Consider the following 24,982-nt stretch of genomic DNA (forward strand, 5'->3'; position numbering starts at 1 on the left):
TCTTAAAATGCAAACATAAACATGTAGATATAACTTTCACCAGTATTTTAGCTATAAAACTAAATACTCACCAAAATACCAAAGCCAGATGGACTTTTAATAATCATTTTTAAAGATGCACATGTGAAACCCATGTCTTACAATTCCAGAATGCAGACATTCTTTGGAGTATATGTGCAATATAAAAGCATTCTCATTTTTACAAAAATGCACACAATTCAGGTACTTAGAAAACAAATGTAAAAGTCCTTCTACCCTTCCTTATATTCCAGATTCCATTCTTTTCTCCCTAACGCACAAATCTTTAGAATCATATTTCACCACTGCAGATGTCATAAACATGCAAAAAGGAACTTGGAATTAAATACGAATACAAAGCTGGTTAGCTGGTGCACATGTGATGCCAGCCCTTGGGAGAGTCAGAAGAGCAGGAGCTTACAATCATTCTCAGCTGACAAGTTCAAGACAACCCTGGGCTACAGAGAGAGCCCACTGCAAATGTGTATACACGTACCTAGGCTCAAAACATTCACCAAGTTATATAAATTCTTAAGATTTGAAAGGTGCTGATGAAAGGACTTTGTCCACTCTATTTCTAATCTCTTCTCTGGTGCTTCTGGCCCATCTTGTACTACGATCCATGCATACAAAGAAATACAACTGTACAGTAACAGAGAAACTAGTTCTGTCTATGTGCCCTGGCTGAAAAGTATATGAAACCTGTAGTTTACTATAATTTATACTTACTCACTCCAAAGACAACCGTTAAACTTTTTTGAAAGCCTCTTAGGAAATTATGATCAAACCAGTGATAATGAAATTCACCCGTGACACCAGCAACCATTGACACCTTCCTCACTTCTTCTTTCTCTAATGCCCTCCTCAAATTTTCAAAATTGAGTGAGATAAATAGTATGTACTTTGCTGAACTTCTATTCAACACATACATTTTTAATTTTTGTTTTGTTTTATTTAGAGTCTTTCTATGTAGCCCTGTTGGTCTAGAATTCCCTACATAGACTAAACTGGCTTCCAACCTGCAGGGATCTTCCTGCCTTTGCCTCCTGAGTACTTGAATTACAGGCATGCCTCATCATGACCAGCTCATATTCTTAAACTAAAGAAAGATTATTAATGCTATTGGGCTATTAGAAAATCAGGAATACTAATGTTAAAATTAGCTGTGTATGGTTTAAACAAATAACACCAAGAGTTGTATTTACTTTCGATGTACTTCATCAAAGTCATGCTAAAGTAGAAAGCTGGGTGATGGTAGCACAGGACTTTAACCCCAACATCTGGGAGGCAGAAGCAGATGGATCTCTGGGTTCGAAGCCAGTCTGGTTATAAGGTGAGTACCAAGACAGCCAGGCCTTTAAAAAAACAAAGAAAAAGAGGAAGAAAGTCAAGAAAAATTAAGGGACAAAGTTTTACTTCACCTCTATTATCTCTTGGGGGAGGGTCATTCTTAATAGATGCCACAGTCCGTCGGTTCTACAAAAAAAAAAAAAAATTATATATATATATGTATTCATTTTATTTTTTCTCTTTATTCTTCACAAGTATCACTACCTCAGCTTCTTTTAATTAAATAAAAAAAAGAGAACAGTAACACAAAACCAAATGGAAAAAACTATAAATAACCAAAAAATTACTAATTTATCAATAGTCAAGTTCTTGTAGGAGGAATATCCTAATTCCCCATATATTAAGGAATATAGCAAAGATAAGAACCCTATTCATTTCAGTTTCACACAACTCTATGTAGTCATTATTTTCTTAATTGTGAGCTCAGGTCATGTATCTCTTCATCTTTAAAAGTTTGGTGATACAATTTTTTTTCATCATTATTCAGATTTGAACAAATCAACGCACACACACTCATACAAACACACAAAACACAGAGAGTAGGGGAAGACAGGGAATGGTGGGGGAAGAGAGAAAATGTAGTCTTCCTTTCTACAGAGATCATGCATCAAAGCAGACCCAACAGTCCTTTGATGCTCAGATTTGACTATTTCCACCATTGATCCACTACAGTCCAGCAGATCTCAAAAACCCATTTTATTATTATTGCCATTTCAGACGAGAATCTCAAGTTAGCCCAAGTAACTACACTACATTCCATCTGCAAAACTGTGTACACACTGGGTATCTCTTATCTGACTAGACCAGAAAGATTCCGTATTTCTTCATGTCTTAGAATATTTGTGTATGTGCACTTGAGTATAAAATCGGATGTTTTGTTAATAGGACTCAACTGCAAATGCAAATTCATTTATGTTCAATATGTAACTTACACACACAGAGCCTGAAGATGTGTGTGGTGTGTACACGTGTTTATTTCTGTATTTAAAAGCTAGAAAACGTCTGGTAGCTCCTGTCATGCTCCGCCTTATTCCTTGAGTCAGGGTCTCTCACTGACCTGGAACTGCAGCCCTTCAGTCTCCACCTCCCACAGAGCTGTAGCTACAGTGTATGCAGCACCAGCCACAGCTGCTGTCTTTTACTTACATGTATGCTACTATGTGGACTCGAATCCAATGATGGTGGTGCAAGTGCTCTTACCCAAAATTATTCCTGAAGATAATTTTGTGTAATACTTTTGATGTAGCTTCAGTCTCACTAAAATTTATCACACATGTGGGATTTCTTTCCTGTGGTCTGATGTTTGTTCTCAAAAAATTTGCATTTGGGGGATGGCAATATGGCTCAGCAAATAAAGTCACTTGCTGCACAAGTATAAACTGAGTCAATCCTAGACAGCCTCCCCCCACCCACTCCCGACACAGAGATAACCAGATGTGGTTGTGTGCTCCTAAAATCCCAACACTTCTGCAATAGGACAGGAGTCCAGAGCACACAGTACAGCAGAAACAAGAGAGCCTGGTTCAACACGGTGGGAGGTGAGCGGTGACAACCAAGTCCTGCAATTTGCCCTCTGAGCCCCACCTGAATGTCATGGCATGCACACACCTGCACTCAACACACAAACCACGAATAAAATAACAAATAAAAAGAGAAACCTTGGATTTTGGAGCACTTTTGATCTTGGATTGAGGGATTGATAGTAAATTACATCTTTGGATCTAAGGAGGTAATAAAGTATTGACTCCTTTATTAAACTGAAATATCAAAGTGCTATGTAAAAAACATGGCCAGTTACCCTAAGGAAGTTTCAATACAGGTTTCAAAGACTTGGCTATTGCATAGATTAAGGCAACCAACTTCTGGTCCTATTTATATAGCTACTAAGAGTGAATTCACTTAAAAACAAACCCACAGCAAATAATTTAGTTATATTTAATCCCACATTCAAATTGTACTATTTGCATAGTGGTACACTATTTGGATACTAGGCTCCTGAAGTGGAGCCCAGAACAGTATTTTTAAAACTTCACTTAGTGACTTTAATGGAAAATAGAGATTAACAACAACACCCAAACCCTGGGGATATATTGAGCTCGGTGGTAAGATACCAAGGCAAAGAAGAAATACTGGGCTTGATTTCAACATGGGAATGTGAGGGGACAGGTAAAACCATACCAATCCATTAAGGTTCTGAAGCTGTATATGGAAACAGTCCATTTATATTAAGGACCTTTAAGTAGTAATACTCACTTTGCTTAAGTTATAAAAACTGAAACTGATTTATATTCATATACATAATTTAAACGCAGAATATTCTGTAGATGGTTAAGTCTCTGATACATCTGAATATTTATGCATGTTTTCCTTGCAAAATATGGAGTCCCTATAACCTTGCAAGCCATATATCATATTCATCTGTGTATTCTAACACCGTACCTGCACAAGGTAGAAAATCAATAGATGCCACTGAATTCAACATTTAGAAGTGCAGGTTCAACTACTAGGCAGAACTCTCTGGTTGTGTTTTCATGCAGTGTATTAATAGAATAAAGAGTTTCAAGAGAATGGGAGAGCTGCCTTTAAAGGTGAAAAAATGAATGGGCTTTTTAACTTTTGCAGAACCATAGCTACCCCAGAGGATGCAGCGTTGCTCTCAAGCTTCTCCTCACCACCAATGTAGAGGCGGTTAAACCACTTTTACCATTTCTTACCAAGTTAAAAGAACTTTATCAGAATACTCATTCCTTTATCAATCAGTAAGTGTTCATTCAACACTAAGAAGAAAATAGCTTTGCCTCATCTCTCCTGAGATTGCTATCAGTCTCAAAAAAAAAAATCCTAATTAGGCAAGGAATTTTTATGAACTGATTCTCTTAAATTTTCTTGAATTGTGAACTGGACAGATGGTGGAAAGAACTTTTTAAAAATGAAAACCAATACTTAACATAGACTATACCTACTCTTCAGTGTATCGGTTTCAAATCAGCACATGAGTACATGCGCCTAACTAACCTTTACAATTTTGTTTACTTTTGAGGATGAGGAGGGTGGAGGTATTTCTGGACTGGGTTCAATCTCTTCATCAGGTACAAGGTCAGGGTTAAGCGAAAAGATGCTTTCCAAGTCAATCTGTTTAAACAAACACATGTAAGTTATAGATAAAATGATTCTTAAACTACTTCAACCTAATGTATGACACTACTTTGCAAGCTAGATTGTTTAGAACAATAATCTACCATATTTTACATTTGATTTTAAGAACTGTTAGTAAAAAGTAACCACTGAAACTACAATGTTGCATATTTACATACAAGAATTTTCAAATTTTATGCATGGAGCTAATGAACAGATGATATATGAAGAGATTTTCTTTCTTTGAGTTAATTTTTGAAACTCATTGGAAAGATGCTTAATGTATAGGTGTTTTGTCTACATGAATGTCTGTGTACCACGTGCACACTTGGTGTCCTAAAATACCAGAAAACTATTGGATCCCCTGAAACTAGTTCCAGATGGCTGTGAACCACCATGTTGGGGCAGAAAATTAAATCAGAGTCCTCTGGAAGAGCAGCCATTGGTCTTTACCGCTGATCATCTCTCTAGCTCCTATTTGAAAGTTCTTACAAGAATGATACAGAATATCTATATCCTTTAAAATTACATAGTTCAGACTCTTAACTAGAAATGATGTTTAACATAGCAATAGTACCTCTTTGCCTTTTGTATCTCCATTTTCTATCCATTCAACAGTTACACTTTCATTATCTTCATTTAAAGATGTTACCATTGCTTGGTGTATTCGGCCTAAGTGGGAATAAAACATATATTTTAGAAGCAATAAATAACAGCACTCTTAAAATATGGTAAACTACAACTTAATTTGCATACACATATACACATACATTTCCTTATGTTTTACCTGACCATTCTTACAAGAAATTTTCTTATAAAAATAAACTTTGTCCATTAGGTTCATAAGATCAAGTCCAGAAACTCAGGGTATTTGTTAAGAAGAAAGTCTACCTGATTAATGACCACCGTGACAGATGACTAAATTTTCATGCCACTAAACAGTTCTAATGATCAGGAGGTTAATTTGCTATGAATCCAAACTTACACTGTAGTATACAAAACAGATTCATAAGATTAACTGTTATACTATACTGACAAAAAGACCATTTATGTCTTTAAATCATATATGGTACAAAATAAAGACATTATCTTTGTATAGAGAAAAAGAACGTGATTCCTCAAAGATTAGCAATTACTAACCTAAATGTTCTCTCCTGTATTTGCCTGCCTAGATCTTTACTTACTTTCTCTGATGGTTGTAATCTTGACATCAATAGACGGAATATGATACATAAGCTTTAAACTTGTTTCCTTTCCCTTTTAGTGGACTATGGACCTTACCAAGTCAATAACTATAAAGCTTAATCATTATTTTAAGCCACTATATAATATTGTTTGTTGTACTTTATAGTGGTCTCTGAGGTTACATTTTCAATATTATAAACAGCCGTGACCCTATATATATGTCATTATACACTTGCCACTTATTTCCTTAGGAGGAATTCCTAGAATCAGACTAATAGATCCTCATTATCTATCCACCATGTATTTATTATTTCATGTCTTCATTCCATTTGATTATTAATCAAATATAGAAAGTTTTATATATCTACATATTATCTAAAAAATGTTGAACAAAAGAATTTTCACATGTGTTTCTTAAATGAAACCCTTGGGTATTATAACTTTATTTAAGTTAATTCGCAATATTTTAAATACCCAAAACAAAACATTTAAGACTGTAATGCTAACACTGTATTAAAGATAAGAGCATCATTGATTTAAATTATGTATAAAATTACCGTTACTCTCACACAAACACACACGCCACATAAAAATATGCTATGCTCAGCATTTGGAAGGCCATTCTCAACTACACAATGAATTCAAGTTCTGCTACATAAAACCTAATCTGTAAAGCAACCAACCAATAATCAAATACTGAGAGTACTAGCAACTGATAAACTGGTCAAGACAGGGTATTTGTACTTAGTATGTAGCTGAGGATGGCTTTCAACATCTGATCTCCCCACTGTACCTTTTGAAGGCTGGGATTACAGGATTGTATGACCACATGTCCTTTTTTTCTCAACACACACAAGGTGCTGCTGCCGTGACACCATAGACATTCATTTTAGCTAGGCTATTAATTTTAACAGTTTCACAGACAGACAGTATGGACTTAGATACTCCTTTATTAAGTGTAATCAAGGGCTGTAGAGAAGGCTCAGCAGTTAAGAACACTTGCAGCACCCATACCAGGTGCCTCAAAACTGTAATTCCAACTCCAGGGAATCCAACAAACTTTATATGTGCTCAGATTGCGTGTGAGCAACGCACTCAACACACACATAAACTCACAAATAATAAAAAGAGTAAGCAACAAATTATCTTCCACTTAGGTTTCCAACTGCAGACTTATTCTTTTCTAGTAGCAATATCAAGCATTAATCTTAATGTTTTTCTATATCGTTTCACAGCCAGATCCTTTCTTACACTAATTCTACTACTTGGTACAAGATATCTACGTCCTGTTATAACTCTAGTTAGCTCAGTAAGTCATACACATACACAGAGTCATGGAAACAAGGGGGGTTGGAGCTTGCTAGGAAGAATGATTTAAACCGTAGAGGAGAATGACAGGAAAGCAGAGAACAACCAAAACCCACAGATGTATGAAGTTGCTAAAAGACAAAACAGAGACAGACTTGCATCACTGCATGACTGTAATACTCTTGTCAACTGCTCTCCGTTTCCATCCATTTTACCCTTCATTCTGTTCTCCACACATCAGCCAAAATCACTGTTTAAACTAAATTATAGCTGAGTATGGATATGCATGTCTAATTTCAGCAGTAGGAAAACTGAGGCAGGAGGATTACTGCAAGCTTGGGAACAGTCTGAGCTATATAGTGAGTTCCAGGTCAGCCAAGAACTTATTTCAAAACAAACAACAGGCTGGAGAGAGGGCTCAGCAGGGAAAAGCACTTGCTGTATAAGCCTGAAGACCTGAGTTCAAATCCCCAGCACTGACATAAAAAGCTACGTGTGGCCATGTGCCTGTGGAGGGGTGGCAGGCTGCTGCTCAGGCTCAGAGAGACCCTATCAGGAAAGCAAACAGAGGGTGGCATCTTTTCCACCTTCTTTACACCATCTACTGTGTGGCACACACCACATGCATACCTTCACACACAAAACACACATGCACGTGAGCGCGCACACACCACCACCACCACCACCACCACCACCACCACCCACTAAGTCACATTTTTGCTCAAAAAACTTCCAATAGAACCCATTCTGAATAAAGGACAAAATGTTTAGTCTATCAATTACTTTGATTGATCAGTAAGAGTCTTACTTTGTAGCCCTGGCTGGTCTAGAACTTGCTGGGCAGACCAGGCTGGCCTCAAACTCAGAGATTGCCTGCGTCAGTCTCCAAAGTGTTGGGATTAAAAGTGTGTGCCACCATGTCCAACAACCTCCCCCACTGAAAATTTTTTTACATGATCTTATTGATGTCTTCTAACCTCTAACTTTATTTATCCCTTACTAGAGTGACTTGCTATCTTTTTAATTAACCCAATCTCAAACAATATTGCCTCTATTCTCCCTTGTCTTAAAAAAAGGATGGGTGAAGAATTTAAATGACAAAGATATGAAAACAACTGAGTAAACATTGTCATTCTCTGCAGTAGGTAGACTCTTAAAAAAAAAAAAAAGCAAAATTCCCCATAGAAGACAATTCACTATGAAATAATAAGAATCAAAACAGGAACAGTTTAAGAAAGAACCCTCGCCTTTAACCCTTGTTAAAGGCACTTGCCACCAAGCCTGATGCCCTGAGACCCACAAAATAGAAAGAAGCAACTCCCACAAGTTGTTGTTCACACATACACAAATGCAGTTCTAAAAATTAAAGAAAATCCTCACTGCAATCAGAGGAAATTAGGTAAATAACTAGCGTGGGATTATCAGCTGGGTCTCCTGAGAGACATGTTAAGAAAAGAGTATAGGAGATTTACTGTGAAAGATAAAGGAAGGAGGGAGAAGACTGGGCATGGAAAACCTGGACCGTGATGCAGATCTAAATATCCATGAAGCCAAGGTTACTGATATGATGCATTAAGCTGAGGAAGTCTCAGATCTTCATGCAAATCACAGGGTTGTGGCCAGTGCAGTAGGGAGCTCCACAGCAAACCACCCATTACAGTCCTGCCCTTGGCCAAAACAGGCACAGTAGCTACCTATGCCATGCTTTGTCAGTGGGCAGAGGTTTCCCAAGAAATTAAGTACCAGCCAAAAGATAAGGATTGCGGAGCTACTGACAAACGAAGGTCATCAGCTAAACTGTTCTCCCCGAAGGGAAGAAGGTCCTTCTTAGTGATGCTGAAGCAGTGGGTCTACATTTAAGAAGATTATGAAAACAGAGAAGATGAGTTGAACTAGAAATGAAAATGGAGAATGGTCTCAAGAGTAACATGAGAAGTCATGCTGGGGCAAACCTAGTTTCCATCACAGTCTGATAAGATCTGTCACTGCTTTATTAAACTGACCCCGGCGATACCCTTGCCCATACCATCCCTGATAATCTGAAAGTAGTAATAACCATTAATCAGGACAAGAAGATTTCAGTAACAAGTTTTGGAAAAGGTAACAGACATTGACAGTGTTCCATCAACAGCAAGAAAGGAAACAACATCTGAGCCCCAGGAAAATGTGTTTGAATACCAAATACCCTGAAGAATAAACCTGAGCCTGATGAGCACAGTGGCTCTCAGAAACCAGAGGCACGAAGATGGCTACAACTAAGACCTACATAGCAAGCTCCATGTGAGTCTGAATGTGTGTATGTGTGTATGTATGTATGTATGTATGTATGAATGTATAAGGAAGAGAGAGAGAGAGAGAAAGAGAGAAAGACACCTTGTTTCAGACCAAAACAACTGGCAAGAGATACAGAGCCTATGGAGGGGACTGAAGACAATTCCACCTTCTTTACACCGTCTACTGTGGGACTGGATCTAGGAAATCATGATGAGCACAAGTGAAAATGAATACACATTCCAAAAGATACAAGCCAACCCATAAAAATATTCTCACTGCTGGCTATCCATTTCCACAGTCCAACTTTTTGGAAGAACTTCTATACTAATAACTAGGAGTGACAAAAATGTAAAGCAAAATATCTAGTATTAATGTTATAAATCATAATGTCAATGTCTTGAGTCTCTAGTGATAGCACAGATTGACAATGAAAGAATAAAGAAAATCAATGACATGCGGGAAGAGCTGGTTTTGAAGACGCTGGAACCTCCGAAACTCCAATTGCCAATGCAGAGATGCAGAAAGCTTTAAAATGCAAAAACTGCCAGATGGCGGCTAGAGAATGGCTCAGTTGTTAAGAGCACATGTTCCTTTTCCAGAGGACCCAGGTTCGATTCCCAGCAGCCATATGGTGGCTTACGAGCATCTTAACTCCAGTCAGTCTCAGGGTAGCTAATGCCCTCTTCTGGCCTCCACAGGCACCCGGGAATGTAAGTTGTACATACATGCAGGCATACATGCAGGCAAAATACACACTAAAATTTTTTTTAGTGCGTAAATCTAGTTTAAAATAAAGCGAAATCAACCAGATACAACAGCTAACACTAAATTCTAGAGGAAATAAAATGTAAGAAAATGAAGTCATATTGCTTTTTGCCTTCTGACCAGATACTAGAAACCATGCGTCCTAAGGCTTTCATTGTTGCCAACACACATCTCTCACACTTTTTTTACAATTACCTTTTTTGTGTAAACATTTTCAGCAGACTGAGCTCACTTAACACAGTTCCTACATTTTCTTCAAAAGTGTAACACACCCTTTCATATATTCTTAGAAGTATAACACACCCTTTCATATTCATGTCCTTAATCCCTTGGTACTTAGTCTGTATGTAACCAACTTCCTTCCCTGCCCTTATGAAAACCAACTTGAGCTGGCCACGGTGGCACGCACCTTTAACCCCAGCACTCAGGGAGACAGAGGCAGGCAGATCTCTGTGAGTTCAAGGCCAGCCTGGTCTACAGAGTAATTTCCAGGACAGCCAAGGCTACACAGAGAAACCCTGTCTCAGGGTGGGGGATATGAAGGGGGGGAGAGCCAACTTGTTTAGCACCACTACCTGAAACTTGTGTTCTCCCTTTATCTGCAATACTACTTCCTCATAGTTGAAGCACATATGCATGAGTCTACTTCCTCATCTCTGAATCCAAGGTACTCTGAGAGCTTTGCTTAATTCTAAAGTAGTCTTTCCCATCTTAACATTCTTCAGTTTGTTTTATGATCTTGGCCTTTTTGCTTGCTTGTGTGAATAGTAAAATCAGTTTTCCCATTCCAGAAAGTAAATTAATAGTATCAAACTGTTAAGAAATCTGGTTATAAATGAACTGCATATTATTTGACACCAGTCAACAATTTCCTTTCCCACATCAACTTTATTAAAATTTGGTATCTGTTACCCTGGCCTCATGAAATCATTTAAAATATTTTATTACATTTTATTCGTGTTTGTGTATGCAGATGCACACATGTTGCAACACACATGTGGAGGCCAGAGTACAACTTGCAGGAAGGAATTGGTTCTCTGCTTCTACCATGTAGGCTCATAGATCAAATTCAATTGTTAGGCTTGGCAGTAGCTACCTTACTCACTGAGCCATCTTATTAGCTCATGAAATGACTTTTAATGGCATATCTTTCCTTCCTATACTCTGAAATACAATGGGTACAAAATCATAAAATGGGCATAGTGGCTCACACATGAGATCCCAGTACTTTGTAGGTGGTGGAAGGAAATCAAGAGGTTCAAGGTTATCCTTGGCTATATAGCCAAGTTAGAGGTCAGGCAGCTCTACATCAGACCCAGTCTCCAAACAAAACAAAACAAAATTTTAAAAATCACAATTATTTGAACCTTTAGTGTTTGGCGCAAGCACTCTTCTAATGACTCACAATGTTACTTCTGCCTTTTGATAACTTTTCTAGACTTTTTTTCTATGTTTCTCATCATTGTGTGTGTGTGTGTGTGTGTGTGTGAAGCGGGGTATATAGAGACCACAGCCTGTGGCAGTCAGAGGTCAACTTGTAGAAATTGGTTCTGTCCTTCCACCATGTGAAACCTGGGGAACTGACTCAGGTTGTCAAGCTTGGCAGCAAATGTCCTTATCCACAAAGCCATTTCACAGCTCCCATTATATTTTTAAAAAGAACATTTAGCTTGTTCATCTTTCACATTTCTTTGTTTACTCACAGCAATTAAAACTCCCTATTTCTCTTCAAGAACTGCTTTAACATCTAATGAGTTCTTCCATGCACTATTTTTGTTATTGTTCTAATTTTCCTTATGATTCTTTACCTCACGCATTTTTGATAAATATTTCTTAAACTGCAAATACATGGCAGTTCTATGGATAGTCTGTTAATGAATTTTAAAGGTATGACATCTGACTAAAGACAAAAGTCAAAAATATGTGGATCTCCCAGTACACAGAAGACTCAACCTTAGCTATCTCTGACTGCTTTCCCATGGGAAATTCTTTTTTTTATAAACCTAGCTAGAGAATACAAATGTGGAGCAATTTTCAATCAAGTCAATTAACCAATTCAGTTTTAGAGACATCATCTTGCTATGTAGCCCTGACTGACCTCGAGTCCGTGGATTAGGCACGTACTACCATGTCCAGCAGTGTCTTTTTTCCATCACCATCTAATTCAGCCTCACCCATTTAGCATTTCTAAACTACTTCTCCTCGGTTGTTATCTTTTGAGCTCAGCTATGTCTGTTTGGCTTTCTCATAAATGTCTAACGCAGACTGATGCCAATACACAAACATTATCATTCTATTTCTGACTAGAAGATTTTACCCATCTTCAAGTCATATTCACAAATTTGAAAACTGTTAAGTTTTTAATATTTCATAAAATTCACCATATAATCAATAACAGAGGCTCAAAACTTAAAATGTAGAAACTTTCAAGTTTTCAGCTTCCAAGCTACCCTGGAGAAAATATTACCTGCTGAATTGTTTTTCTTGTTTGTTTTTCAATGTAGAGTGTAGAGTGTAGAGTGTGTCCCTAGTCATTATTTACTGGCATGTCTCTTGGCTTTTAGTACCCAAAGTTAGGCTTTTAAGTCAATTTTTACTTGAAGAAAATCTGCATTTAAGGATGTCAAATTAACTTTTTGTTTGTTTTGCTTTCAAAACAGGGTTTCTCTGTGTAGTCCCAACTGTCCTAATAGAGCAGGTAAGCCTCAAACTCATGAGATCGCCCGTCTCTGCCTCCTGAGTGCTGGGATTAAAGAGGTATACCACTTGCCTAGCAAAGCAATTAACATTTTAAATAAAAGTATATGAGAAAATTTGTATTGATAGAATTTTCAGATTGTCAGTTGTATGTATATTCATTTTTAAGGCTAAATATCACTGGGGTTACTCCACAGGAGGCATCCACCTTGCTATTGAGATAGGGTCTCTCACTGGGACCTGGGACTCGTCTGTTATGCTAGGTCATCAAGTCCCAGGGATTTGTCTGTCTCTGCCTTCCCAAAACAGGGATTAAAAGCACATACTACCATGTCTAGCTTTGTATGTGGATTTTGGGGACTCACCTGAAAACTCATACAGAGTAACCACTTCACCGATGGAACTTCTTTCCAGGACCTCTTCTTTTATTTAGCCCTGTTCCCACCTTTATTATATATCCATTGCAAAGAACCTGAATGAACTGTGTCCATCGTCACAGTGCCAAACTAGTTTCTATAGCAAATACAAAACCAGACTGTGTAATCATACTGTTAATGCTGATTTGAGAGCAAAGAAATGTTAAAAAAATAAATTAAAAACTCAGAAATTTTGCAGCTTAGTCACATGAAGTACCTAAGAGTATAGTTGAGCTAAACAAATTAGCTCCAAAAAAGAAGGAAGCCAAATGTTACTCATCAAGACAGTGGGTTTTATAGTTTGAATATAAAATGGCCTCCAGTCCCAAAGCTGGAGACACTGCTGGCCTAGAGACCTCTTACTTTATCTCTCCCCTGCCCCCCCCAAGAGTCACTTTGCCCCACATCATCCCTCGCCTTCCCTGTCATAATATTCTGTCTTAATCAAACACGAGTTCAGAAACAACAAACCAGGTAACTACGTACAGAAACTCTGAAACAGTGAACAAAAATAAATAAGTACTTTGTCACAGTGACAAAAAGCTGGCTAACGTAATTGAAAAGAAAGCATTCCAAAGATGGGCTTGCTGCCACCTTTTTCCATCACACAGTTCATGGTGGGATTCCGCGAGCTGTCTTCACCATGCAATCCCAGCACCAGGATTCCAGTGAGGACAGAAAGTACCCAAGTGCAGTTTAGGCCACAGCTCTCAGGAGCACAGGCCAGAATCCTTGGTGGTGTCTCTTGCACAAGTTCTGCATATGGCACCACCTAAATTTCAAAAGAAAAACTACCCAGGCAGGACAGGACTACAAAGGAAAGCCTTGTACCCGCTTTCCTTTCTGTTTCTTCTCCATGCATAAAGTAAAATAAACCTTTTACATCATTTCTGTAGTCTTGGGTATTCTGTTAAAATGAGACTGAACTAAGACAGTGTTTTAACTGTATTCAAGTGTAACAGTTTCTAGCAGGGTACACAAGCCCTCAATGTATTTTATTTTAAGTTTTTTTTTGGATGGGGGGCAGGGTTTCTCTGTGTAGCCTTGGCTGTCCTCCTGGATTCACCCTGTAGATCAGGCCCGTTTCTGCCTCCCAGAATGCTAGGATTAAAGGCATGTGCCACCACATCAGGCCTCAATGCATTTTCAGAGCCTAACATATTAATTTACCACCTTGTTTGGCTTAGTATTGAATGAACACTAAAGCATTTAAGAAAATGTTGGAGAAAATACAGGGATTGAGCATAAAGCAATCACAACACTGCATATAAATCTAATTTGATCTTATTTACTGCTCATTGTGGTGTCTACTTTTATGTTAACTCGACACAAGCTAGAGTTAACTGAAAAGGATGGAATCTCACTTGAGAAAATGCCTCCACAAGAACCAGCTGTAGGGCATTTTCTTAATTACTGTTTGATGGGTGAGAACCCAGCCCACTGTGGGTGGAGACATTCCCTGGGCTGGTGGTCCTGGGTTCTACAAGAAAGCAGGGTGAACAAGCCATGGGAGCAAGCTAAAAGCCACCGCTCCACGGCCTCTTTATCAGCTCCTGCCTCCAGGTTCCTGCTGTTGGAGTTCCCACCCTGACTTTCTTCAGTGATGGACTACAATGTGGAAGTGTAAACCAAATAAACCCTTTCCTCCCAACTTGCTTGTGGTCGTGCTATTTCATCACTGTGATAGTAAACCTAAGACACTCATTGACCAAACATGCTAGTATTGTGCACATACAGGTGACTGACTCACTCTATCAGCCACAGTGCTGGAGTTGGTTAGAATTCGGGTTGAGTAAAAGTAAAGTTTCCTCATCAACATTTTCATACATATCATGTTTAAGGAACAGCTCGTTGGCCTCCAATGGATCATGCCTATGCACTGCCTAAAAATCGGCTCCTCATAATTTCTGAGAACCAATCTCATTTTCACACGTATTAAACTAACCATTCTCAGATAAAATGTTACAAAGCCAAAATTCAAGGAGTGTGTGTGTGACCGCTCTCAGGACTGATCCACCTTCCTTTGAGACAGGGTCTCTCAGTGGTCTGAAACTCATTAAGTAGGGGAGGCTCCTGTTTCTGTCCTCCCAAGTGCTAGGATTACAAGTGGGCCCAGCATTTATGTTTTACATGGAACCTGGGGCTGAAATCAGGTCCTAGTGCTTGTACTAACTCAGCCATCTCAGAACGAAGGAAGGGAGGGAAGGAGGAACAAAAGGGGGAGGGAGGGAGAGAGGGAGGAATGTAAGGAGGGAAGAAAGAAAAGTAGGAAGGAAGACAGGCAGGCAACTTCAAGATTGAACCTAATGGAAAAGTAAATTCCACAAGTTTAAATACCAAGATAAATTATCTTGGCTAAATAAATATATATTTTAAAATCATAGCCTTTATTTTAATGTCATTTTATGTTCAGCCTATTTAAAAATCTCTACAGTAATGTTCAAATTTTTGTCACAGTAAAAATAATCAGTTTAGAGTTCAACTTTCAAACATCTGCCAATGAGAACAGGCATTATATAGCACTTGCCTTTATTTCCAGCACCCAGGAGGCACAGGCAAGAGAACCTGTGTCAGTTCACAGGCAGCCTGGTCTACAAAGCAAGCTCTCAACCAGCTAGGGACATATAGCGAGACCTTGTCTCAAAAGACCCAAAAACAAAAAGCAAATAACGAAATGTCAGTGTATATTAATACAGATGAATCTGTGTAAGAAAAAACTACAAACGAACAGTTACGAGTACTGCTCCAATTCAAGTCACTTTTGACTCAGTGAATAAAATAAAATACACGAATAAATACATGAATTTCAGGGCTTTCTAATTACTTAAAAATCAATATTGCTGTGACTGGAAAAGATGTACTCAAATGTGATGTGCCTAAGAAGGTCTGTCAAGATTTTTTTGTTGTTTTGTTTTCCAGACAGGGTTTCTCTGTGTAGCCTTGGCTGTCCTGTACCCATTTTGTAGACCACGCTGGCCTCATACTCAAAGATCTGCCTGCCACTATTTCCCTGAGTGCTGGAATTAAAAGCATGAACCAACACACGGCTAAGATTATTTTTAAAAGGTAAAATTCCTCTCTTCAAAGGATTCTAAAAAGCATGTTCCTTTAGGAACATAAAAATAACTGGTTGCTAATGAAGTTCAAGAGAATGATCCACTATCATTAACTATACAATGGCAGAATGCTGGAAAAATAGAGATTACTAAATATTATCTTAGAAGAGAAGGACTATGAAACCATCAAGGATGCTATTCTATTTATCATTAGAAAATGGAAGACACTGTTAAAGTACATACTAATAACTGTCTAGCACCTAATTAATGTTCTCACAGAAAATACAGATTTATTCCTAGTAAGTTAAAGCCCAGAGAGCAATCAGCTAAATTTTCAGAGATTATACAGGCTCAGATGAGTAAGCAGGTCCGGTATAAGTCAAAATCTCAAACTGATTCCAGGTTTTGTTAACTAATCTAAGCAGTGATGAATCCTTAATCAGGACAACGATAAGCAATATGTCATCACCAGCTTTGCTAGAACAAGGCCCCATTACAGACAGGCAAAGTAACGTGTCAGCTGACACCAGTAACTGTACTGTTGCTATTTAATAAATCCCTAGGGAATGGGACTTTGCCAAACAGAGTTCTTTCTATTTTGGTTCATCACACTTATGTTACTGTTTTTACTAAATGTAAAACATCTATCATAGTCTTTCTAGCATAGTTTAAAGTAGGCTTTAAACATAAACCCGACATTTGATACCAGGGGGAAAAGAAGACATAACTTAGATTTTCAGGAAGAAAAGGTAACTTTAAAATGAGATATACTTTTACCTATCTTGCATACAAATTATCTTTTCCAACCTTTTCTCATCATTGGTGCACTGTCTTGAAAAGGGACATAAAAACTAATATATCTCAGTTCCCCTGGGTAACATGGAAACTTATGGTCAATGTGGGTTTCCTGTTTGTTGTTCTAGGATAACTGAACCACACTTAAAGGTAATGAATCACTGTGGTTCCCTAATGTTTTTCGTATTTGGAGTTGGGTAGCTGACAATTCAAAAACACCAAAAATCAACTGTATAGAGAATATAAAAGTTCAATTTCTAAAATTATGATGATTACAGCTGAAATGGGGCTGAGGGAACACTTTTTTCAAAAAACCCTAAAATGTCAACTTAATGCTGACAAGAAGCCGTGACACCCTCAGGTTCACTTGCAGAACACCCCTCAAGGTGGAGAGAACATACTCTACAGCATTGTTCTCTGAACTCTACAAGCATGCCTAGCACGTACTTGACCATACACACAACACATAAAACTTAAAAACTCACCTCACATAGCTTCCTAACTATGTAACGTTTATTAAGTAAATCTAAACACCTAGGAACCTTTTTAAAAAGTACATCTTCACATGTCCTTCGGTGGAAAATATCCAAAATATATCTTTGTCAAGGGAAAAGATCTGTTCTCTAGAATATCACAATTTTGCACACCAGTGTTGGTAAAACAATATTCTGCTGATGGCTCAAAATTTCAAACGCTGTCCTCACAGATGTCCTGCTGAATATACTGAGCAATCTTACCCATGGTTCCCTCGCTCAGATTTTTACTCAAAGGAAATTCCATTCAGGTTCTAGCTACATAGAAGTATCTTCTTTCATGCTTAAACACATCCTAACACGAGATGAAGACAAGTAAGCAGTATTTTTAACACTTACTATAAAGCCATTACTTCCCCAGCAGTTTCTATCACAATCCCTGTTACACCACCAATGGAAACCTGTGGTCACAGTCACTAAGCAATTTTCCCCAATTTTTGTTTTCAGTGTCTGGCCAAACTGAGACAAGAATCATTCTTTCAAGCTATTAAGAAACAGTTACTAACCAAAGGTGGAGAGACCTTCGGGAAACTAGCAGCAACACAGACCATACAAATTACTAGCCTGAGTACGTGCACTAGTAGTGGCGGTGGTCGAAGCAGTAGTAGTCATAGTCACCAGCACAGGGGTAGGTAGAAAAGTAAAAGGGTACTTGAGCAGTTAAGACAATTGAGGATAGGATATGAGGTTCAGAGCAAAGAGCCAACCAATGAAGACAACTAGGTTTCAGAGTTAGGCAAAAGAACAGAGAAAAGTTATGACATACACCTACATTCAGATACTGGTTCCACTATAGGCTCGCTAACTTGAGGTGTTTATGAAACATTCAAGTAGAGATATTTAGTAATCCATTAGATAACATACAAACAGTCCATGTCTGCAACCATCCTACCTAGGCTGAAGAATTCACTTTACCTATATAGAGAGAACTATGTGAGCAATACTTCAAGGTTAGGAGCAAAATCTGAGGTACACCATCTCTCATAAACCACCCTCAAAGGTTGGGAAGAAAAAGCATGGGAGATAGCAGGAACACAGGAAATTCTATTCACTTTAAATAATGGCTCTTAATAAAGACATGAGAAGATACGGTTAAAAGCAACAGATCATTAAAAAAAATTGCAACTTAAAAAACAGAGAACACCTACTGTTTGGGGGGTTATGTATGGGGAAAAGGCCTCAATAATCCACATGTAATTACAGAACAATAGGTTTATAACCCGAAGATCATGAAAGCTGGACAGGAACCACGGTCACCAAGCTGTAACTGAGCACATTTTTGCAACAGTGAGAACCTTTCATGTGATAGAATATCTTCTGGCCTAAACCTTGGAGTCTTGTGAGCAGGAGGCCTAAAGGGCATTGACTGGAGATTAGCATCCCACTCTTTGAAAGAAATTCTAGAGCTAGATAACACTTAAATAAGCACAAGAGCTACTTAGCATTTTGCTGCTGCTGACATAACCTTTTCTAAAAGCCCTTTCCTTCATTCGAAGCATTAACTAAAGGGAGACATACCTTCATTCAGTAGGGGCATCAGGAATGGGAAAAAGAGGGATGAACGGCGATGGAAAACAGAATCTTGGGTATCAAACTACAGAGACCAAATTCAAAGGTGCAGACCTAACTTTATTATCCAGTGTAAAGGCCTTTACAATGACCGAAGGCCAATCAGGCCATCCCATATAACGATCAATCAGGTTGGTGCAACTACAAGGAAATGTGGAGAATTGGGGGAGCAAGGTCACCTTAAAAGACTTGTGTAAAGAAGGGGGAAGCAGCCACTGCCCTAGCCTCTGATCCATTCTGAGACTTCACTAGCGTGGTAGGAGTCCCTCCTAGTGGATCAACACTGTGCAATGAACCAGTCGTAGGAGCCACTGACAACAAGTCGTAGGAGCCACTGACACTTCACTTGCCGTTTCCTATGTGCTTCCAAAAGGCTTTTCTCAACATTCCCCACAATTCAGCAAATGCTAGTTGGATTAACTTAAAAATACAAAACAAACAACAGAAAGTCTCCCAACCCACACCACCACCAAGGGCAAACTAAACCCAAAGAAGGTAAATGGAAGCATTCCATATAACGACTGGACTTTGGATGCCTAGCACAGCCACAGCATATAAAGAACTCTTAAAATCCAGTTGCTAAGCATCTATTTGTTATAGATAGATGCCTTTGGACAAGTCAAGTCAATGTTTTTATTGAAACAATATCAACAAGTTTTTACCAGTGTGATGGTTTGAATAGGAATGGTCCCCACAGACTCGTGTGTTTGAATGTTTGGCCACAGGGAGAGGCACTACTAGAAGGTGTGGCCTTGTTGGACTAGGGTGGCTTTGTTGGAGGTGTGTCACTAGGGGGTGGACTTTGAGGTCTCAGAAGTTCAAGCCATGCTCAGTGTGGCACTCTTCCTGCTGCTTGCAGGATAAAGATGTAGAGCTCTCAGCTCCTCCTCCCACACCATGTCTGTCTGCACACTGATATGCTTCCAGCCACGACAACAGTGGACTAAATCTCTGAAACCGTAAGCCAGCCCCAATTAAATGTTTTCCTCTACAACAGTTGCCATGGTCATGGTGTCTCTACACAGCAATAGAAACCCTAACTATGACAACCAATAACAGTATATTTAAAGAGCTGTTTGTGACTAAATTCCAAGATTTATCTCACTGATAGCACCTCTAATTTTTCTCATTTCTTATACATAATACAGGTAAATCCTTATATCCACTTCCCTTTCGTTCCCTACAGTAAATTATAGGCTTTTTGTCTGTAAAATTATTAACCCCAAAACCAAAACAAAAATCCACACAACTCTCAAGCTGTTTGCACTCCAAACTTAAACAGAAAACAGATTTCACTTGCTTATATCTTACAGCAGAAATCTGCTATTGTTCGGCCAGTTTACATACAATCTTGGCAGATCTCAAGGAAAAATGCTTCAAGACACAAGGCTTGGGCATTCATCATAGTATCAGAATTATAAATTCACTATGTCCATAGCTGAAATCAAGAATTATTTATTCCAGTTGTCAAATATATCTGAATCCTTCCTATTGCACTACATAGTTCATTTAAAATTATCTTTGTTAGCCAAAAGACAAAGTGTGATTTAAAACAAAACAAAACAAAAAACAAACAAACACAAAACCTGGTGCTGGGTATAGCTCAGATGATACAGTAACTTGCCTAGCATATACAAAACTCAGCAAAGTAATTGCCTAGCAAGCACAAAGCTTTGAGTTAAATCCCCAGAGCTGATAAATAAACAGGGTGTGATACCACATACCTATAATCCCAGCACTAGAAATGGGGAGGCAAGAGGCTCTTAAATTCAAGGTCATCCCCCATTATATAGTGAGTTCAGACAAAGCCAGCCTAGCATACATGAGAGTCTGTCTTAAAAATAAATAAAAGAGCAGCAAAGCTGAATCCCATGGTTTAGTTCATCTTTATTCTTAAAATAGTATAGATTAGCATTAATTGGTCCCCTAGTTCACAAAAGGCCTAGATAAAGTTTGCACATCCCTTTCCCTCTTTTAAAGTTCACAGCAAGTTCACAAAGATTTCCCAAAAGTCTCCCTTTCCCATATACCCTCCACTATCAATATCCTGTACGAGGTATATCTGTTACAATTAATCTACAATCACACATCATTATCTAGCTTATAGAATTTATTCTACTATAACTTCTAGAGAGTTTAGAAAATGTCCATTATATACTATTATAAAAAAAAAATTTCACTGCCCCCAAATCCTCTGTGCTCTGCCTATACATCTAAGTCATTCTAAATAGCAATTAAAACATTCTCAACACTGAAAAGGTATTCAGAATCTTAAGGAAGAGGAGAGAAGGCAAATGCCAGCACAGAAATACATACGCCAAAAATAAGAACAAAGAAAAGGTAAAGGAGAGCAGCCAATGAATGAAAGCAGAGGAAAGAGGACTTCAATCACAGAACTTACAGGTGCCAAGGATGCACTCTGCAACTGAGCCACACTCCAGTCCCATTTCAAAAATCAAAATATTTTATCCTTTAGTGGCTGAAGACATGGCTCAGCAGTTAAAGTCCTGAATGCACATGAGAGCTCACAACAATCTATAACTATAGCTCTAAGGGCTCCTATGCCCCCTTCTGGTGTGCACATAAACAGGACGACAAAGCACTCATATATATATATATATACATATATATATGTAAAACAATAGTTTACATTTTTAAAGTTCTTTGCTGTAATTCTTCCTTTCTTTTCCTTTCCAGGAATTGACAGTTTTGGCTCAGTCTTAAGACAAAAAATTTGTTAAAGCTTACTGCTGTAAACATGTATTGGAAGTGCCCCCGTATCTCAATAGTGAAAAACAACCAGAGTTGGTCTCTTTCATGTTACAACACACCCAGGATTTACAGTACTCTGTATTCATGAATAGGATTAGCTTGATTAAACAGAACTAAAGAGATTTTTATAAACTACACTCATCTTTTCGAATCTGAAGTTCTTTCCCAAGTCATTAGCATAAGTGATACCACCACGTAATGAAGGTTCTTCTTGCCATGTTTTCATCTCATCTGCTTCTTAATCGCTGTTCACCCTTCTAGACTGAGGCACTCTCATCCAAGCTAATTCTCTTTCTGTAGCTGTCTCTCTAATCTATCACTAATCACTGGCTAACTCCTATTACTGATGTCAGAAGATTAAGTCCTGCAGTACTTTCCAAGTGTCCTAGAAACTAATTCCAAGATCCTAATTCCAAGCCAAGGTGTTTGTTTCCAACACAAGGTGTTCTAGGTTTCCCCTTCCTCTTTGTCAACTTCACCTCTCACCGTTCCGCCCTGTTTTAAACTCTCTTTACCAACAGCCCTGTGTTCCCAGCTCAGGAGCTGCTCCCATGTTGTGCCGTAAGTACAGAATGTGGCCTCCTCCAAGGCAATCATCTCCACTATTTACTAGCCCACACTAAATCTGTGTGAGGCTTAGTTCCTCTTCTCTAAAGTAGAAAAGATACTGTCTACAATACTGACAGTTGTGAAAATCAAATACTGTACATTACACATTAAGCAAAGAACATGAAGGCTAATAAATGTCTTCAGATAGCAAAGCTAACAAGTAACTTTCTAAAACTCTTTATAACATAAGAGTCTCACTTTATAACCTGACTAGTCTCCAATTTGCAGATCCTCTGCTTGGATCAATTTTTTTAAAGATTAAATTTATTTATTATGCGTACATTATATTGCCTACATGTATGCCTACAAGTCAGAAGAGGGCACCAGATCTCATTATAGATGTTTATGAGCGACCATGTGGTTGCTGGGAACTGAACTCAGGACCTCTGGAAGAACAGCCAGTGCTCTTAACCTCTGAGCCATCTCTCCAGCCCCTTGGATCAAACTTTTAAGAAAGAAATTGAAATTAAACAGCAGTGTGGAAGACATAAGCTAACTAATACGTAGACCATGTATTCACCAAATGTTACTATCAAGAAGGTTACTCTTAACATACTCAACAAATATAACCATACACATATTCAGGATCCTATCTTTAAATAGGTTTACAGAGATGATATGTTAAAAACTAATGCTAAAACTTACAGAAAGGGAGGAAAGTCTCTTAAAGTAAATAAAATATAAAAGCAAAGTATTTGGCAGCACTGTGAAGGGGTCTACTCTCAACTCACACTGAAGTATGAACAACTGAGAGAGTAGAGCGCTCCAGCTGTTCGCATGTCCTACTTCCTTAGGTCCGTCTCTATAGTCTGTCTCTATATGGCTACTCTTCTCTTATGTCTATTTCGGTTTTGCACTCAACAGGCTTAACTGGAAATGCTCATTTGCATGCCCAAAATTAGATATATTAAAGACCCTATCTTGAAGCTCATTTGCTTCAAGAGCTCTAATACTCTATAAGTATTCCAACCCAGGTTCTCTAAAGAAAAAAACAGCCGATGACGGTCTGTTAAAACCTAAAACTGGAGTAGCTTACACCTTCTGAAATTAGAACAAAGATTAAAACTTAGAAAAGAAAGAATAGTACATCTCTAGGGGCAAACAATACCAATGTATCTAACTAGCGTGGGCTATGGAGAACGACAGTGCTGCATTAGGCTGAATGTGGGTTCCTGAGGAAAGCGTGAAGGAAGGACACAGACAGGTAACTGCAGAACTACTCTAACTCATTTTTAAAGTACAGATGTACACGGAGAACAGCATGCGCCTGTCAGGACTAGTCACACTATAAAATGATTTAGTTCCTTGTTAGGACTTTATTCAATGAGTTCCTACAGATATTTGACTGTATGATAGAAACTAAGTTAATGAAATGTCATAAAAAAAAAGAAATAGGATACTTCACTATTTTGATATACCACAATCACTTAATTCCAAAATACTTCACACTCTAGTAAATTGAGTGTTTGAATTTGCAAGTTTTGATATAATAGGTAATGAGAAAAAATTATGAAAAATAAGAAATCCCTGGGCAAGGCCATACTCAGAAGCATGGGAAACTGAACCCATGTCTCTGTAAATGCTCTAGCACTGAGCTACTCTCCCAGCCCTGGAAATATGACTTTTACTTTAAACACAGCAACAGTGCTTATGACTGAACCCAGGGCCTTGCATTCTACCACTAAGATACAGTCCCAGATGAAGAATGACTTTTAAGAGACATTTGCTCATTTTTCTCTTTGAATGCAAAAAGCTAACACAATTAACCAATGATAAGTTGATATACCATTTCGTGTTTTCATGAGATCAGATCTTACTGGCCATGCATTTCCATTTACTTTGCTCTCGATATTATCTATGTGACACAACATCTATGCATTCCTAAGCATCTTAAATGTTTAGTATGAGAAAACACTGTCTATTTTTAAGAGACTTTCATTTAATTTTTTAAAGTTTACCTCTGTGTGTACATGTGTGCGGGTGTTTTGCCTACATTTATGTCTATGCACCTCATGCACTCCTGGTGACTATGGAGGCCATAAGAGGGCGTTGCATCTCCTAGAACTGGATTATAGTGTGCTATGAGCTCCTGTGTGGATGCTATGAGGTGAACCCAAGAGCAATGGCTACCCTTCTCCTCTTATGTCTATTTCGGTTTTGCACTCAACAGGCTTAACTGGAAATGCTCATTTGCATGCCCAAAATTAGATATATTAAAGACCCTATCTTGAAGCTCATTTGCTTTATATATACATGTTTTATGTATTTATATATATAGAAAGTGAAGTTAATTTTATTTATTTTTAATGTGCCTGTGTTTTGGTGGTAACTCTTCATATAAGATCAGGCGTCATTTTTCAGCTTGTGGCATCACATCAAGTAGTTTGAGGTTTTGCAGTTTCAGACTGCAGATTCTTCTATTAGAACTGTTCTACATAGAATACTATTACTTTAGCTGTAATTTAAAAACCTGGTATGTGACAAAAAGAAAACCCCATTT

The 24,982-nt window shown here is 38.2% G+C and overlaps 1 protein-coding gene and 1 non-coding gene across 8 annotated transcripts in view; both read right to left on the bottom strand.

Annotated features, from left to right (window-relative positions):
- The window catches only part of Kif2a (kinesin family member 2A), a 53,918-nt gene that overhangs the window by 23,309 nt on the left and 5,627 nt on the right, over positions 1–24,982 (bottom strand). For 4 of the 7 annotated variants that reach the window (XM_021661204.2, XM_021661203.2, XM_021661202.2 and 1 more), the window contains exons 2-4: positions 5,081–5,175; positions 4,384–4,500; positions 1,440–1,494 (exon numbers count right to left, since the gene is read on the bottom strand). In XM_021661204.2, coding sequence (XP_021516879.1) covers positions 1,440–1,494; positions 4,384–4,500; positions 5,081–5,175 — 267 coding nt within the window. Of the gene's footprint in view, positions 1–1,439; positions 1,495–3,026; positions 3,090–4,383; positions 4,501–5,080; positions 5,176–24,982 lie in introns of all 7 variants that reach the window. The other 3 variants (XM_060385695.1, XM_060385694.1, XM_060385693.1) reach the window with 1 other exon arrangement.
- On the bottom strand, positions 1,951–2,032 carry LOC132654952 (small nucleolar RNA U2-19). The gene has a single exon (XR_009592553.1). It is a non-coding gene; the product is annotated as a small nucleolar RNA U2-19 (small nucleolar RNA).

The sequence above is a fragment of the Meriones unguiculatus genome, chromosome 6, assembly GCF_030254825.1.
Source record: "Meriones unguiculatus strain TT.TT164.6M chromosome 6, Bangor_MerUng_6.1, whole genome shotgun sequence".
Lineage (NCBI taxonomy): Eukaryota > Metazoa > Chordata > Mammalia > Rodentia > Muridae > Meriones > Meriones unguiculatus.